This window comes from Pholcus phalangioides, unplaced genomic scaffold (assembly GCF_987345545.1).
Source record: "Pholcus phalangioides strain wild (caught in Gottingen) unplaced genomic scaffold, Ppha-v1.0 ptg000029l_1, whole genome shotgun sequence".
NCBI lineage: Eukaryota > Metazoa > Arthropoda > Arachnida > Araneae > Pholcidae > Pholcus > Pholcus phalangioides.
This window is the reverse complement of record NW_028301619.1, coordinates 3,034,848-3,054,919: the sequence shown is the minus strand read 5'-3', so window position 1 is coordinate 3,054,919 and position 20,072 is coordinate 3,034,848. Positions and strand designations below refer to the sequence as shown.

At 33.6% G+C, this 20,072-nt stretch overlaps 1 protein-coding gene across 1 annotated transcript in view; it reads right to left on the bottom strand.

Moving 5' to 3' along the window:
- mgl (low-density lipoprotein receptor-related protein megalin) overlaps nt 1–18,800 on the bottom strand; it is a 425,733-nt gene extending 406,933 nt beyond the window's left edge. Inside the window, exon 1 of the mRNA XM_089252561.1 lies at nt 18,526–18,800. Coding sequence (XP_089108687.1) covers nt 18,526–18,646 — 121 coding nt within the window. The 5' untranslated portion in view covers nt 18,647–18,800. The remainder of the gene's footprint in view (nt 1–18,525) is intronic.
- Between the last annotated feature and the right edge of the window lie 1,272 nt (nt 18,801–20,072).

Below are 20,072 nucleotides of genomic sequence, written 5' to 3'. Positions count from 1 at the left end.
CTTCAGTAGAAATGGTACGAAACGCGATAGAGATAACTCATTTTCTTTGAATATAAACATGTCTTCGTAGAATAAACTAGAACTACTGCCTCTGCGGTGGAGCAATAGCTAGTTCCTTGCTCTCTAAGAAAGAATGTGCGTGAAATATGCTGAGAGCAGAAAGAGCGAAGTTTTATTTCAAAAAGCAAAGCCAGGACTGTAAATATAACCAGAATAGTCTAAAGTGAGATTCGATGCGGAAACGCTTTACGCATGTTTTTTAACAACTGGTTTTCATTTGGGAATTCTTTGCTATGCTTCCTGTTTGCATTGAAATTAATGTTAACGGCTTTCCCTTTCAGAAGCTGTTTTCTAACTCATTCCAGTCAATTTATTGTGAATGGAATCACGTGTTTCCTTCTTTCAAAACTTTGGTGATGTTTGTCGATTCTTTGATGCACAAGGAACCATAATCAAACGGATTATCACCAAAATTGGTATGCAATTCAAAAGGGTGTGAAAAAAGAATTTATAAAAAATGCTTCAAAATCTCCCGCTATGGGACACTACTTTTCTGCAAAATACCACAAAAAGGACATATAAAATTAACAAACAAAACTACACAAATACAACTTTTCTTAACATTTATTGGTCACTTGCTTATAAAAAAAGTGAAGAGAATAAAAAAAAAAAATACTAAAAAGTCTCTTAATCTCGTACGGTGTAATATGAATACTGCTTGATGTGTCCGTCATGTCATCGTGCATTTATAAAACTTAATGCCTCACATCGACCATTTACATACAACATGAAGCACCCCACATGTGGTACAATCCGTAAGTAGAGTTTTACCTCACTGAATTCATGCAATTCCTTGGTTGTGGGACCACTTATAGAAGTTGGTTTATAGTTCAGGTGTTGTTACGTTGGCAAAATTGGAAGATCGCATTACGCTGAAAATTTCCGATGGTGGACACATCGAGCAACATTCACTACGCAATTCTGTACAGGATTAAAAGAGATTGCTAACATTTGTTTTTAATTTTTACTCTTTTTTTTTTTTTTTTGTCTGCATTTGAAACTTTTCCATGAAATGCTGATTGGTAAGTGACCAATAAATGTTAAGAAGAATGTTGTATTTACTTAGCTTTTGGTTATTTTATTTGTTTCTTTCACATTATTTTGGTAATAAAAAAAACCTCTGTGCGGAATTCTTCGGAGCAATTATTATTATTATTTTTTTTTTTTTGGTATAGATTCCCCTTTTTTTCCAGCACAGTTCGAATATCCTTTGATACACAAATTTTGGTGTCAATCCGATGAATTGTTTGAGCTACAGAATGCTCCGAATAGGCCAAGTTTTATATTTTTTCTTCATATATCATATACATCTCGGAGAACAAATAAAATCACCAAGGGATCATGCGATCTATACTGGTGATCATAGATCGAAAAGATGAAACTCATTTCATGTACATAATTCACACAGAAATATATAAATACAATTCATCACACACACACACACATGTATGAATTAAATAGTTTTCATTAATATTGTTAGAATTTATTAGATATATGAAGAAGACAATTTTTTTGAAAAGAAACAAATAAATAAATAAACAAATAAAAAGAAAAATTCGCATAAAATATTAATATCATTATGTGGCAAACAGGAGTGTCGGTTTCAATAAAATATAATATAATCATTATAGTGTTATTTCAGAATTATAGTGAAAAACAGATAACAAATAAACACCAAGACGTCAGATACTATATTTTCAAATATTGTTCAATATTAGTAATGGAAAGTACGAATTTTTTAAACAATTTTTTGAAGGAGTATTCATTTTTTCATTTTGAATATCGATGGGTAGGCTATTGTATTGCTTTGGGGCTAAGTAAATGAAATTTTTACATGAAATATTTTTATTCGGTTTAGGAGTAACTAAAATCTAATTTGGTCTTCTGGGATTGCGTTTATTGCACTGAACTCGATTTTTGTGAACGGTAATGCAGATTTTTTATAAAAATACAAATGCCTGATGGATAAAGATGTTAAGTTTGTCAAAGTTATATTTCCATTAAAATTAGATAAAATTTTGATAAATTTATTTTGCATTCGTAAAACTTCGTTAATGTTAGTGATATAGTCTCCTCCCTATGCTATGAGGACATAATGTATTTGAGATTGAATCCAAGCATTTTACAGTGTTAGTAAAAAATTATTATTTACTGCAATTTTAGATTAAAAAATTTGCTTAGAAAAAAATCTCAATTTATTTGAAAAAAATTTTTATATGGGTTTTCCATTTTAAAATTAATGGGAAATTCCCTTAATTTTAATGGAAAACCATTAAAAATTGATTATTTTTAATTATGGCCATCTTGTATATACAGGGTGATTCTAAATTCGTAAAACATACTTTAAGAAGTAATATAAGACACCTAAAAAAAAGGCTGGGGGTCTCTCTTAGGTATTTTTATATATTAAGTTTTTTTATTATAAACTGTTTTTTTTGACCAGTCAGACAAGACAGCTTTAGACAGAGCTAGACATATCGAAAAATACTTAAGCGCCAGCCAAATTTCTCTCAAGAAAAACAGTCCTAAATAATGTTTTTCGACTTTTCCGGGACTTGATTACGTCTTTTAACATGAAAAAGAGTTGTGTAATGAATTCAGCGAATCTCGTGTATATATATAATAAAGTCATCCTCTTAGACTCTAATTTAGTAATCACAAGGAAAATTTTAGGCGCCAATACCGATTGTCTATCCACCATAGCTATTTCCTACACCAACTCTGGCCATATCGGAATTTACTGCCATTAATGAGATGAGTTGGAAATGAAGGCGCCGTCTATCGGTGGTCGCCTCAAGTTCGTTAAGGAAAATATCTTATCTATATCCTCCCTTGGGTTCGAACCCTGGACGTCACCAACCTTCACGGGGGTAGACGAGCATTTTACCACCACGCAACTCGGCACCGCGGCTGCCTAGCACCTGGGATTAGTCAAGCCCTGGCTTCATACAAGCTTAATATTCATATTGATTTGTATGGCCCAACGCACACCGGTTAGGCATACTAATGAAAGTTGTACCATACAAATCAACGTGAACAACAATGACTAACCTTGTCTAAAACTGTTTTGTCATGTCTAACCGGTGCGCATTTTGGCGCCCCCTTGTAATGTTGAAGAAGAGGTTTGAGAATAAAATTTGGTCCAGCGCCCGGGGCATAAGACCCGCCTGCTCTCCCCTAGTTGCGGCCCTGCAGGGTGGTAACTATCGACAACCCAATAATTACACAGAAAAAGTGTTTTCGGTTTTTGGATCGGACGAATATTAAGTGAGTTATAAGGCTTTGAAATTTTATGATGCGCCATTTTTCTAACGGTCAGTTATGTGCCAAACTCCGAACGAAAGTACATTTCTTCGCCAACAGCGGGTTGCCACTTCTTGAAAATGAACTAAAATATTCAATCCCATTAGAAGTCAAATTCGACCTTCTTCTTTCATGATTGGCGCTTTTTCTCTCAATATAGTGTGATAGTATAACCTTGTTACGCGTAATTACATGTTAGTTTCATCCACTGTATTAGCAAATTTATCACCAGATTTCTAACTGTTAGCCGACGGACTTCTGGATGTCGCCGTCCTAGGCACTACTAATTTTTCCGCCCCTTTGCTCTTATATGTGTTTCGTTTCTAAATTTTTTCCCCAAAAATCACGCCCCCCCCCCCCCCGGTTCTCATTTTTCGAAATGAAAGCCATGCCTTTACTGTCCGTTGTTCCAGATATCGCTTTGAGTAAGAACCTACTGTTTAATCCGCACATTCATAACATAAATGAGATGCCGTAAAAATATTTTAAACTGTAATTGTTGGACTGTAATCTCTCTCTCGTGACAATTTGTAACTGTGATCGATTTCATTCATTATGGTTGTTGTTACTCAGTTAATTGTATTGCAGAATTATAATCAAAAGCTGTGATGCAACATGTAAATCTTCCAAAACTTCTGAATCGGAACTGGAAAAAAAAATCTCATCTCAAAATTGTTGGAGATACTTTGTTCATTTAAGGGGTGTCATGACCCCTGAAGTCGATTTTCCAAACATGACTTTAAAAAAATATTTCATTTAATTGTGAAAATCAAATGCCAAAAATTTCGATCATCAAAATCAATCGGATTCACTTTTTTTTTCAAATTAAAAATTAAATGAATTATAGTACAAATGTGAACAAGAAAAACGCTTTGAACGCGATTTCCACAAATTGCAGTTTTTGAGCTCATCCGTTTAAGATTTGAATAACCTACTCCACCAAAAATTATCAAATTTTGTAGAAATATTTATACGGCATGTTTTAGTAAGATGAACCTCAAACTTCGATATCTGATCATCCGTTAGAATTTTATGAATTTTAAAGTTTCAAAAAATGTATAAATTTCAAAAATCTGAGAATTCAATATTTGTTAAAAAAAATACTTGGGTTAATTTTTCTAAATCCAAGGTTCATTTTACTAACACATGGCGAGTAACATATTTGAGCAAAATTTCAGAATTTTCGGGGCGACAATAATTTTTTTTTAATCTTACGGATGAAATCAAAAACTTGCAAGAACTTAGAAAATCGTAATAATTAACAACCGCGTAAAAATTTGAAAAGTGTGCATACACACACAACAACAACAAAAGGGGGGAAAAAACTGGTTTACTTTGTTGATTTCATAGGGTTACATCATTGTTCAATTTAAAGAAACGCCAAGTTATACTTTTGATGTATGTTCGGTGAATTTGGCAGGATTTTGAAGTGAGGTCATCAATTTTTAAAGCGTTATAACTCATTAATACTATGAGTTAAATCAAAAAACTGAAAACACTTATCCACACATGTCAGTTTTTTACGAGGAATCACGTAATTATTGTGGGCGGTCGATAGTTACCACCCTGTATATACACTCATGCAGAGTGATGGAAAAGAATTACGTATATCAATGCATCCAAGATCTCTGAATAATGATATACAAAAAATATGCTATAAGCTACAGATACTATATAAGTCAGAAAAATTTAATATAAATCTTGAACTTTTCATGTGCACAGTCATGTACCAGAATTTCTGTATTTCTCTCAAGTTCTTTTATGATATTTCCGCGTTCATTTAGAGAGAAGAATCATGCAAAAAAATATTTTTTCCCCTTTTATTTACAATGGACTTACGCTGGTAGACAACACCTTTTTTTGAAAAGATTCCATGAAAAAATTAACTTCAACTATTGCAAACATTTCACGTTTCCGTCCTTCAATTCAGGCATTTTATACCCTGAATCTTTTTGGAAAATATAATTGAAATTGGTATAGAAATCTACGCCTGTGTGTGAAAAGTGGAAAAACAGATAAATTCATTTATACGTGATTTTCCGAGAGATTTTTCACAGCCCATAACACATCAAAGAAAGAGACTTTCTGGATATTATGCCGAGGGAAATCGGGAAGAAAAGTTGGTTGTCTCAACGTCACGTTACAGTGCGTAAAATAAGGGCAGCGGAGTCGTGTCTCTCGTGGTAGCGCACTTGCCCGGATCGTATATATATAATATCCAGAAAAGTCTCTTTCCTTGAAATAAAATGTATTTTGTCTTCTGATTTTTTAACACATTGTAGACCGGTTTTTTAGCCCTTTAAGAGGTTTTTAAAATTTCCCTGATCCGCATCAAAACTGCCACAGCGGAATTCACAAAACCTTCTACAAAATGCAACTTTTTTCACGAAAAATACTTTCTTCCGATTTCATGGAAGTGAAAATGCTTTTCCTCAACCATTTCAAAGAATAATATTTAAAAAAACCAAGGAAGAGAAATACTCTATCTTTTTCTATTACAGTATTTATACTGTATGCATATTCCTATACTACCCCGAAGCGAAGGGAAAAAACACCGTCTCTCTTGCTCTATCATCAGATTTTCCCCAAAAGCTGACTCCGCTCACTGGCAGTTGATCTGACAGATTGGGGGATGGAAAACGTGTTGTTAGAGAAACTAATAACGATATCTGGGCTCGGCATTGCTGAAATAAGAGGGTATTAAGGAAGCGAGACAAGTAGAAATTGCCAAAATACAAGGTATCAAGTTAGGCGAGATATCTCGTCATTGCCGCTGTAAGAGTTAAGGAAAAGCTCGCTCATCACACCACCTACATATGAGTATAAAAACGTGAGCTAACCAGTGAATAATGTCTTAAGAAAGAATAGTTAATAAAGTTTATTGAACTTTTCCAATGACAGAAGAAACCCGTCTTGACATTAGAAATCTAGTATACGTTAGATATCTTACGTTCAAAATCTAGTTCATTCGTAATGTAGTATCTTACGATTTGAAGAAACTGAAACTAGAATGTGGTTGCGTGTGTAAAGTGTTGCTAGTTTTCCATATGAATAATTATTCACTTTTGATTTATTTTATCTCATTTCAGCCATTCAACACAATTAATAGCCGATTATATGAGTGGCTATCTAGATGAAACCAAATCCACGTACGGACTTACATTCGAATTGAACCCACACCTGCACAGACACAAAGATCATAATAGATACCAGATGAAGAACAACATAGTTTTATCTAAGACGTTCGTTGTTTTGCATTGTATTAACGGATGTTAGTTCCGTCGACACGATTTTGAAAGAAAAAATATTTTTTATATAACAGGTTTTGAATGCAAATCAATTATCATTTGATCAGTCGAAAGAAAGACAATGAAATAGTCATAAATATGTCATTTGTTGTATAAATCATTTGGCTGCTGAATGTTATTGTAATTTAGATGATTCAAAGATAACTAAAAGCGAAGGAACTCTTAGAGTTTCGTCCTTGATCAAAAAAGTCGAGAGACGATTGATTTCAGAAATAGATAGTGACGCGATTCGAATTAGGTAATTAAATGACAGCCTTCGATTCATGTACAAATCTCCTCGGGCAACATCTGAGTGAATTAGGTGCAAAAGAAACCGCATTTGTTTCTTTTTTAAAACAAGCTGTTAACACTTGTAGCTCACAATAACAGGAATTAAAATCTCATCAAAAACACTAATCAAAAATGTATAGCACGGATTAAAATGTAGTTTCACGATCAACAGAAATCGAGGGCTTGTGTAAAAATGAGAGGAGCAGAACATTAATCATGCTGGTCATATTGAAAGAAAGAAAAGGAAAGGTAAATCGGGTTGTGCACCATAAGGAGTAACGAATGAAAATTCTGTCTAAGAATAAAGATTCGATGCCAACCAAATACCCGGCCAGTTGACCCATTTCGAGTCTTGAAGAAGTCCTCGAAACGAAAACAAAACACAGCCTCGCTCAGTCATACATGACGTCAAAAAAGATGAATGTTTGCAACAGCTTCTCTATTCAGAGATGATTTTTTTTTACTTTTTTACTTAGCTTTTTGTATATTCCAGAAGAGAGAAGCGTGAAAGATTGAGATAGGACAACAGCACTGATGGCCATGACCACCTTCCCTATTTCGGATATAGACACCATCACATCAAAGATGCTTTCAAGTAAATAAAGGCAACATATACAGTAATTTGTCATTGGGCACATCTTGTAAAAGGCCGTTACAAAATTCACATGACAATCACGTAAATACGCTATTTCAAACGACGCAAATGCATATTTATATGCTTTTACATATGGATTCGTTTAAACTACGCAAGGTAAAGTGCGAAAGCAGCATGAAAGTTTTCATTTTTTACGAAACCTCGTCGTTCAATTCCAAGGATAGCTGAAGATGTATGTGCAATTAAGCTGTCATTACTATATTGGCTTTTAAATGGTTCGTGAAAGATGCTTCTCATGTGAGCAAGAGATGTGTAGTCTCACACACACGCAAAAGAAAACTTGGGAACGAAAAAAGAATTGTTTCCATGAGCGAGTATAACGCAGTTCTGAATACTATAAAAGTTTGAATCAATCCCGATTGTATGGAGTGAAGTCAATGCACTCTAACATTTAGAGTTGTACATATAACAGAAATCGAAAAATCAGTTTTCTTTTGCAAAATATTCGGAAACGAAGCTCAATTCAATGATCATTGTTATCGTAAAAACTGAAAGCCATATTGTTGTTTATATATTTCCGTACAACCTTTCTTGCCATGCATCTTCGCTAAATAGATTCGTTTGAAAGAAAAAAGAAAGCTTAAAAGAGATATCGGAAAGAATGTTTCCTATCTAGAAAGTTTTAGTTCTAATTTAAAGCACTATCGTTCATGCATGAACATAAATTTTATGAAACATACTCGTTGTTACGCAGATAGAAAAAAGAAACTGTGATATAAAACAACATCAGAAATTACTTTAAGGTAGGCAAATGATTTTTTCTAGAGCACAAAAAGAAATCCATTTGTGGAATATGTAACGAAATCAAATTCTTCATCATTACATTTAAGCAAAGCATATTTAATAAGTCGTCTGCCATTCTTTAATGACAATGAAAATCTTTTTATGGGTAATATATATATATATATATCCCCCCCATCGAGGGGTTAGAGCACCAACCTCTCGATGAGTATAAAAAAAACAAGCCTGCCGTTCGGAGTCGGCAAAAAATTGTAGGTCCCGGTCTAATTAGCCCTCGTGTGCAGAAAATGACCGTGGTGCGACAAAAATGATCAATGATCAATATATATATATGCACACTTATATAAGCTATCTTTTTCATTATTTGGTCACTCCAATCACAAGACACACCACTTATAATCAAAGTATGAAACCGCTGATACTGGAAGGCAACACGTTGTATGATCAAGAATCGATTGAAAATCGGGAGTACAGCAACAGCTGGAATCCTGGCACAAAATACGACGTTGTACTCATATATAGGCTCAGTATTTCTTTCTTTTCGTAAGTTATTTCTATTATTTTCTTGAACTAAAAGAGAATGGTTTTTTTCCCCCTTAGCAACCAAAAAAAGGAATATGGATATATTACAGAGTCACTCCCGACTCTTTTCCCCCCAACTACGAGAGAAAAAAATCTTTTTCTTTTATTGAACAACGCTTCTATTATTATTATAATTCGGTGATATTAATAGATGCAGTTCGTGTGATGCAAAGAGTAACTTACTTTGAAAGAACATTAAAAACATTTTTTAATTCGTACCGATTCAGAATGACAAGTAAGAAATTGTACCAACGACACCATCGCTGAAGTATTAATCGACATATTGAAAACTTCTATGACAGAATTTTTCAAAATAGGTTGTGCATGAGAATTAGATTTATTACAATAGAGTACAAAGCGTGAATTACGTACACACCAGGGCTAGACGAACCGCAGGTCCCACAAAATCATGGCAACTAAAAAATTCGCATTGATGCCTAAAATTTTGTTATGCATGATAACTAAGTTAAAGTCTGAGTACAGCGCGAAATTCTCAGAAATTATGTCAGCGTGTGATAATAATGATAACATGTTCCCATAACATGAAAAGAGATCTCGAATCCGGACAAGTTCAAGAAAATATTATGTTGGACGGTTTTTCTGAGGAAAAAGTGCTTAGCTTCGATGAAATTTTGCTTGCACTTTTTTATCGATATCAAAATTTCACATTTAAATATAGGAGCTGTTGTCCCACTTTGATCTATATTCACACGTCATTTCCGCTTATTAAAAATTTTTTCCTATATGCTCCTTCAAGAAAATTTAATCCGTGAATACATCATTTCTCATTTTTTGAGAGAAATTATTGAGAGAGTGCGGCATTTCAATGATTCATATCTTGTGTGATATTGATAAATAAACTTTGGCGAATTGCCCGTGATCATGATGTTATAAACATTTTATGAAGTTATCTGTATCTAATCAGTTACAACTTTCAAAAGCGTAGCTTTGCCATATGTGCAAAGCATTTTTTAAACTCGTATTGCTGATATTACACATATAAAGTTATAATTTTACGTATATTTTTTTGAAAACAAAAATGGCAGGGAAATTAAGTATGGAATACGACTTATGCATTTTAATATCACAAAAAATTATTATAAAATTCTCTTTTAACCCTTAAATTGAAAAAAAAAATGATCGGCATAAAGTTTGAGCAATCAAGGGTTGAAAAATCTCGAGCATTAACATCTGAAATATAGCATATGTATCTCTCTGTCTCAACGCATGCATTCATGACCCTCAAAGTCCGAGATACATTTTGTTATCATCATTATTATATTATCTCTCGATCTCAGATTTTTTTTTTTCGATTTGATGTCAATTATCCTTTTTTCACTTACTCACGTATTAATTTTTTGTAACTAGTATTTTTAATTTTGATGGTCATTATACTGAAAAAATAATGTCTTCGTTGCAGTTCCCAGTTTATATTCAAATGATTACTGAATCACAAATGAAGCTAAATATACTTCATGAGAATAATTTTAAAAAATTGAATTTTCTGAATGAGTATTGACTGTCCGAAAATAAACTTAAGCAGCAGCAATGAAGTTGTAGGCTATCAGCGATGTAGAATGAACTAATCTTTAGGAGAACATTCTCCTTGATGGAGAATATTCCTGGAGAAATTTCTATTATAAATAACTTGAGAATATTCTTATAAGTTCTTGATGAGAATATATCCTCCTGTTATTTATAATATAGTTATATATAATATCCTTGAGAATATTCTCTAGAAGGACTACTTTTATAAATTACTGGGGAATATTATCGAAAATAGTAAGAATTATTCTCAAGTTATTAATAATAGTCCTTCAGCATATTCTCGAATATTCTCCTCGACGAGAATATTCTCCAGTTATAGAAGTACTTCCAAAGAGTATTCTCAAGAATATATGTATTAACATGTATTATAATAAATGATCTCTAAATAACTTGAGAATAATTCTTATTATTTTCAACAAGAATATTCTCTAGTATAGTTCTCTTTGGAGTCTTCTCTGTCCTCCTCTCTCTTTCTGTTAAGAAGATGGGAATACTAAAGTTTGTGGCCCACAATATTATAGTTTGAAAGCAAGAAAAATTAAACCATCATGGCTGAATTTTTTAAGGTTTTAATCTTAAGGCTTCTAAAATTTTCATAACCAAACTTTTAAACAAGGATGACGTCACTCTCCGCTACCATACGAAGGTTTTTAACAACCGGCTGTTGTTGAATTTTCTCTCTTTCCGAAATATATCTTCGCAACAGCCAGTTGTTAAAAACCTTCAAACTTTTAAAACCTCTCATTATGATTATGACCAAGAGAATAGAATATTCTCGAACTAAAAGTTGTCATTGGGGGTGATTATGCGAAAAATTTCTTTGTTTTAAATGACTCAGGCAATGGAAGCTGATTTATACTTCATAATAAAAAAGATTAGTAAAAAAAATTAATTATTTAAAAGAAAAATGAATATTCTCGATTATTCTCCACTTTTTACATCCAAGAGAATATTCTCCGGAGATATCCTCACATCTCTAGGCAAAAGCAAGAAACCATGAAGACCATTACTGCACAGCATCATAACATCTCGTTATGGAAAGTTCGGGTTCGGAGTGATGGTGTGTGTGGAATAGAATAAATGCCGTAAGCTTAGTGCAGAGCAAGAAGATTTTTTTGTTGCTGAATTTTTCAAAATATACTGCTTGCCGTCCCCAGTCGGTCAGAGCCATTACTACTTGTTACAGCCGGTAGTAAGAATCGATTTCACTCTTGAAAATTGAAGGAGATGCTTCTCTAATGGTCTTGGTGATTACGTATGGTGCCACATGATTACAGCTGGTACTCGAAAATTTCGTTCAAACGTTTCGTTGAAATAGCATCTGCAGTCGTTATTTTTTCTCGGTGATTTTAGCCTGAGGCATTCTATTAGAGTTGGGGAACCCAAAATGCTCGTGGAAAAAACACTTGAAAACACATCTACTTTCTAAACACGATCGAGAACAAAATCAAGAGTAATTTAATATAAACTTCCCCGATATTATTAAAATTTCCATTCTATTCAAAAGAAAAGATACCCACTGCCTTTGAATCCTTTATAATAATCGTGACAATAACTTCCAATAAAAAGTAATACATTTGATTTTTGTAACGTCAGTCCCACAGAATAACCGATTAAAAATACGTTACTTTTTAAGGGGTAATAAGAAAATCTCAGTTATTTGAAGGAAAAAGAATTTTTATAACGTACTTATCCATAATACGTTGAGATATCATTTGTTAATACCTCTCTCTCTCAACCTGTTTTAGCCATGACCCAAAATCAACAAGATCAGCTTCGCGACCCATGGGACTGTTAATTTTTCTAAATTATCGAAACCAGTGACACAATAAACGCATTTACAACAGGACTGTAAGTAAATTTGTACGACCTCCTCCAAACCAGATCATGGTCCAACGCTCTGTCTCAATGCAGGTGGTTATTTGTATGACCCATAGAGTAATAATATAGTAGTATATATCTTTAGTCTATGGTACGACCCATCTCTGAAGCCCCGCGAATCCAATTTTGATCACGATCTATAGCTCATGAATTCCTGTCTGAAGTCTACCTCTCTGTTTTTTGTCACAGAGACACGAAACACAGTGTCGTGACCCATAGGGTGAGAACTCTTGCTGTATACAATAACACTGATTTGTTGAGACTTGATATAGGGCAAAATATTTCGACTAAGAGGTGCATTATAAAATGAGGTTTAACTGTGTACTAATTTACCGCGATCTGTGTACTAATTTACCGCAATATTTTTATAAAAGCAGTGAAATAGAGATATGTTTGCAGATTCTTTTTCCTCTCTTTATTTGCCTGCTTATTCTAGTTTGTCGAATATAACCTAAACCGCTGACAGGACCAGTTTTATAATCAGAATTCTAAGCATGTATTAGTCATCATTATTTGCAAGCAATTTCTAGAAGAAGGGAGAAGCAGAAGGAAGAATCGTAAATGGCTATTATATAAGTGTTATCTGATGTCACAAGAGGCTGGTAGAAAATTTACAAAAGAAACTACATTATTCCACGGATAGCGGAATGACGATTTCAAGGGTCACTAAACAGACCAAGTTGAGACTGCGTGGATAACTGATGTAAAAAATCTCTTGATTTTATGTACAATTGAAAATTTTAATTTTATTAAAAAATTCTTACTTTTTTCTTTTTACTACTGGCTGGATAGCCTAGATTTGGTATGATTTTCTCTTCTTTTTTTTTAACTTGATGATGTGTTTTTATGGTAAAGAAACATTTATTGCAAAGTATATAACTTTCCGAGACCGAATTCTATGTGGCTGCTATTAGAATGTGTTACATACATTGTAAGTTGCGAATGTCTGGTCTTTCTCTTGAACTGTTTTTGAGGAAGAAATAGGTGAAAATGAGAGAAAGGATGATTCAAATGAATATGAGTTAGATCAATGTTCGTTAAGTAATAATATTCACAGTATGTATTTTTAAAAAGGTAGTTCTTGTTTTGGCATGGTGGTTTTCTGAAAGAATACATTACATTATGCTAAAATTTGGATTAGATCATTTGAATCAATCAAAACAAACTGAAATGCGTCTAAATATATTTCCAGCGCAAACAATTCTCGAGTAATGAAAGTCTTCTTAGTGATGAACCATCTCAGTTTTCAAAGAATTTGCTGTTCTAATTGATAGGTTCATCAAAACAGCTCCTGGCGATTTGAAAAGTGGTTTGAACGAAATCATTCTAGACGTAATGCACAGGTACAAAGTACTATCCAGACAAAATCAAAATTAACAACAACTTATACAAACAAGGAGATACATTAACACAACAGAAGCACCAAACGTTCGAGGGCCACGTTCTACTAATAACTCCAGGGATGAAGCATTGTTCCAAAAGAGAGCTGTTCACCTTGTAAAGTGGGCGGACGCAACAGAATGTATGGACCATGTTATACTAGAATGCATCTAATGGAGTAATTCATGATTGCGTTCCGGCAAAATAACTTACAGGACGGAGGACTACTTACTGCACCTCAAGGACAAGTATCAGAATGGAAGAAAAAAAAAAGAAGGCTTCTATATATATATATATACAAATATCGACCTTTTTATTTGTTGATGTTGAAGAGCCATGCCTTTTCCATAAATAAACGAAGTTTCAAAGATTAAAATCGGGTTTGAGGCAAGGATTCCAAAATCAAATTTTTAGAATGAACGAAAATATTAATGGTTGAAATGTTTTAAGGGGGTTGGTGAATGGGCGGAGCTACGGGGGAGCGTGAGGGCATTGCCCCCCCCCCCCAGAGTCAAAGGTGGAGTCGACTGATCTAATGTATATATGTATATATGAATTGACATCATCATCATCGTGCCCCCCCCCCCCACATACTTCCAAGTCTATCTCCGGCTATGGGTTGGTGCACGTGAATTTTCCAAAAAAACACTTTTTCGAATTTTTCAATTTTCAAATACTATGAAATTTTCTGCGTCTAATTGTTTTCAAGTTTTTTCTGCCTGTACTAGAATTTTTTTTAAAATATTTTAATATAAACTGCTGGCACGCATTATGTATGCTAATATGTTTTCTACTAAAATGCTCTTCTCAAAACTAAATGTTTTGTTAGATAAGGAACATTTTTTCGAACACCACTCATTCAAATATATTGAAACTTCGTGTGTGTCTTAAACACTATGATGTTACATACTTTAACACGAGGATTTTGTATCAAAATTAGAAAAAAATTATGGCACAAAATATGGGTACATTTTTATGATTTTTGAAAAAGTTGCATTCGAGAAAAAATAACCCACATAATAAAAACCATAAATGCTTATGTTAAATTCTATAAAAATATCCATAGTATTTGAGAAAAAAATTGAGTGCCTAAAAAGTGAATAGAAACATTTTAAATGTTCCTTAAATTAAAGAGATTTTTCCCATAGGAAGGAATGGGAAAGCAAGATCGTGTACCAATCCCCTTAAGCAGAATGATTTCTAACAATTGATAAGCATATGCACCAACCATCCGTTCAGCGAGTTATAGGTTCGAATCCTAGGTGAAATGTGTAATTGTAATATATTTACCTGGCCGTTTTCAAGTAGCTGTTAGCTCTACATCTTTGACCAAACTGACTCAACTCTAAACCATTATCCGCAATCATTATCTACTTGCGATTCATCTTCCGATTTATTATGAGACATTTCAAATACGTCAAGCTGACCTTACTGGGAAAATGATGCTAAAATTCTTTCGTAATACAGTGATACCTAAAGTTACGAGCGTTTCTTTTGTGATTAATCCAGGTTGTGAGTAAAATACATTTGACAAAAATGATTCAATTTGTGAGCGAATGTTCAAGTTCAAAACGTACGAGAAATACACATTGTAGACCGGTTTTTAAAGAAAGGCTCACTCATCACACCGGCTACATATAAAAACACCAGTTGTGTTAATACACGAAAGCTCGAACACTTTGAACAACGATTTTCAGATTGTACTATGTACTGTATTTGTCCTATACCCAAGCACCTTCTATTATGCATAGCATTATAAAAGGCATTGCATTATACCGTGCTAATTGGTTTTTATCACCCGTGAAATACAATGTAACTAATTTCAAAATATATTGTAAAGATGTAAAGCAAATTGAAAAGATCCCATCATTCTAAATGGGAAAGTTTGCTTTGAGACATTAGTTTTTAATGACACGAGTAACTCTCGGGAATGAATTAAACTCGATGCACCGCTGTATTGCAAAGCTATTTTGAAGGAGTCTGGGTTTACCTCGTTGTCTATATGGACTTAGTATTTTCCGTATTTTCAATGCAGGAGAAAGAGTTGAGAACAATGTTTATCTTCTTCTATCAAACTAGACCAATTTCAGACTCCTAGTAAACAGGGCAGGTATCAAGGAGTTCTGAGAGAACAAGGCACATACATTTTTATTGCTTCTTTTTTTACTTCTGTACCGTTAAAACACTGAATAAAATTACCAACTGCAAAGGAAAATTAAATACTGAAGTAATAAATATAAAGAAGAAATTTTAAAAATTCAAAATTAATAAGAATTTGCAATGATTTCGAGGTCCCTGTTTGACTGAGGAATTAAGAGCTTGACTTACAAATAGAATACGCAAAAAGTAATTAGCAAACATGAAAAAAAACCTTTTAAAACGGTAAATTCATGAGAATTCTTGAGTTGATGAGTTTTTTCCACAAGAAGTAGTTTCGATTTATTCCCTACGGTATAATTCTGATACAAGGAAGCGATATATATGATTGTTTCATAACCTTCCTCAATGTCAAGGTACAAACTTTCATTCGGAAAAAAAGTTTTTATAGATTCAGTAAAATATCATAATTGGAGATGTTGCCTTTTTTTCAAATCTAAATTCAACTTCTCTTCCTTCTGTGTCAACGGGGCGGGGTGGGGGGGGGGGGGTTAATACGGGAACCGGGATTCGAATCCTTCGAATCTAAATATTTTTGCACTCACCACTGGACAGTCACGTGGCTTTGAATAATTAATTAAAATATAATTATAGAATACGAATAGTCAGTTATACACTGACACACTGCACATTTATTTTTCATACTCACTTTCATATTGAGGCTCTTTCAAATGATTCACATTCTTTTTATTTTTCAAAGATTATCTGTAATTACCGTTATTCCTTGAGGTAAGTGGGGGAGGGGGGGTTACTTACGTCTTTACTTGATAACAATGATTTAAATGAAATATATTCTTGACCTTTCTCTCTAGCAACGTTTCTCATCCGGGATTCCGAGGGTTTTCACGAAGAACAGTAATGAATAACAATGTCAGATAATTTTGGAATTCAGATAATTTGAAAATGTTCTAAAGAGCTTTTGTGTGTAGGGATCCCCTACATTTCTCTAATATTATTTTGACGGTTCCACAAGAATAAAAGGGTTGAGAAACGCTGCTCTAAAGTAATTATCTATAGTAAACAAAGTACAGTAATCTCTCACTTATATAAGAAGATTTTATACATTCTCGGTCAAAGATATAGATATAATTAATGTTATTCACTTTTATACGCCTCTCTCACTTATATGCGTCTTTTTTTTTTCTTCGCTTCCACCAACGCATAAGTGAGAGATCACTGTACCATTAGAAAACTTACCATCGGCTGTGCGGTCTTAACACATGCGCCCACCCATGCACGGCACGAGGGCCTCAGGAAAGTGAGAAAAAGTTGAATTTTTCGAGAATTTGCCAGATAAGGCCTCAGAAAAATCGCTTGGCCCAGGGCCCATGATGCTCTTAAGACGGCGCTGACCACCGGTGAAAGTTACATAACTATTTTAATTAAGCAAAGATATCTCTAGGCCATGATAAGAAAAAAGATAGATTGGGTCTATGGATGAATTGGCACTTTTCTTATATGTTTCTTCAAGATTTTTGGTGGGTCCCTCACAGGATTTGAGAAATTCCAGGCGTCAGATCGCCATGGTTACTAGAAAATTGGTATTGGCTCCTAAAATTTTCTGCATGTGATTACTATAAAGCTCGGGTAAAGGAAATACGCTTGGCTCCTAAAATATTTGGTTAGCACCTAGATTTTTTCTCGATTTGTCAATCCCTGGTTCCTTATAATAATGTTTTTATTAAAGCTATAGTGTAAAAAATATTTAAAGAATTTGGTTCCCAAAAATCATTAATAAATAATTGGTTCCTCCTCCCGGGCCATAACACCTACCGGCATTAGGTATCAGGGGACGTGGGCAGCACAGTAAAATTTTTGTGAGATTTAATTGTTGCTATAGTTTAATATGCCTCGTCATGTGCCTATAATTTATTTCTTCTATAGTTTAATTTTATTCATTTTATTTACTTATTTTATAGTTTAATTCGAGAAGAAGAGACTATATAGTTATGCGAAGTTGTACAAGGATTTGTCTGCGGATGATCATCACTTTGTGGAGACAGTGCCGTCTTAACGCATGGACCTAGAGAACAGGGGCCTCAGAAAAACGAGAAGTAGTTGAATTTTTCGAGAATTTGCGAGGTAGGGCCTCAGAAAAATCACTTGGCCCGGGGGCCTATGATTCTCTTCAGACGGCCCTGTGTGGAGACACTGTATAAAGTGCAAGAATTCTTCAATTCAATAAAATACACAAGAATCAATTGATTTTGGTGAGTCAGTTTTCAGATTTTTAGCTTTATGAATTGATAAAAATTAACAAATTTGTTAAACATGCTTTCGATTTTCGTGTTTAACCTCTTGAAAATTGAATAGTGTCATGAATAAATTCGTAATATTGAGTTTCAATTCATTAACTTACCTCAAAGTAATCGACGGAAAAAAATCAATTTCTTCTTTTCTGTATAATTTTTAGTACATAGAATTATCCTAATTTAACGTATATAAGGAACTCCTTTTTTCCCAAAAATAGGAGGGGGTTTCTTATACATGGATAGAATTAGATACATATCTTTTTTAACTTTTTCCAAATTTTATGCCCAGAAAATCAGGGGGTTCCTCATACACGTTAAAATACGGTTATTTCTTATGAATATTATACATGAAAATTGAATAAAAGCTAGTTTTTTCGATGCAACTTACCTAGTTCGCTGGAATGCGTTGAATACACAATGCAAGAAAGGTAAAACATCACACAAACACTGATCATTGTCAAGTGTTTCACAGTATTAAACATCGTGAAATACTCAGCGTTGAAGAACATTCGAGACGCTCTTAACTTTATGCACACTTAAATATTTCCTCGGGCCACTAATTATCTATTGCACGCATGTATCCGATTTCGAATATTTTCAGTAATAAAACACCGGCAAAGACAACAACATATCTGCAGGATAACGTTTATCCAGCTGCGCTAAGCCGCGATTCAAATCAAACTGAACCGGCTTCGCTGGTCGCGGGGTTAACAACACAGACAGAACACGCCAAACTAGCCAAACACCGAACCAGACGTTCACCGGAATCCCGCCGCTACTTTTCTACTAAACTTCCTCTAAATATTACATAAAATGAATAAAATTTAAATACACATGGAAAAGAAAATTTTAGATAACTTGTATTTTGACTGACAGCGAGAATTTTATATATATATATATATATATATATATATATATATATATATATATATATATATATATATATATATATATATATATATATATTTTTTACTCTTTTTACGTCTATTGATGGAAAGAAAAGAAAATATCTATCTATATCTATACTTTGGCGTGATTCTGCTCGGCTGCTCGCCAGGTGAAGCATTAGTCCTCGCCATACTCTCTACTAAAAAGGGGAAAAAAAGTTTCCATACAAGGTCAAGGATACGTGGGACCACCAAAATGAAGCGTTATTGCATTCATCACATAATCGAATTCCACGCGCATATTATTGTGACATCAATGATGATATTCATTTCATAATTTGATAAACAAATTTAAATTTCGAAATATTAAATTACCCTTTCAATATATATCGAAATCGTTTCACAAACTTTCATGACTCTTTCCATCGAATTTTGTGAGTCAGGTTTAAGAAATAGATTGCGTATCTTCGTGGATTAACGCATCAGTGGTTATATATATATATATACAGTCGAATCCCGTTTTAACGAATGCCGTTTTAACGAAAATCTCGTTTTAACGAACACTTTTCTAATCCCCCAGATAATTTTACATAGGAACAATGCAAAAACCTGGAATTCCTTTATAACGAAGTGATTTCACACCGGTCTGTTGGCGTTCGTTATAACGGGATTCGACTGTATATATATATGTGTGTGTATATTTTTTTTAACTGTAAATTTGTGAGAAAAACATGGCCTACTAGAAGTCCTAGAGTATAAAAAAGTGTGGGTTACCAAATTTTTTTTCCCTAACAACACTGGTCTAATACTCTGGAAGGCTGGAAATTTTTTCTTATACCAGGGCGAAATCATCTACAGGTTCTTTTAGAGTCGTAAAATTATATAACAAAATTCAATCTAAGATCACGAAGCAAGAACCAGACGGGTAAATTTACTAAAAAATATATAGGGATGAAAACACAAATATACAAATTTTAAAGTCGCGACAGGCAAATTGCTTAACAAGGTGATTTGAAAGAAAAAAAAAGATAAAGGAATACATAATTAA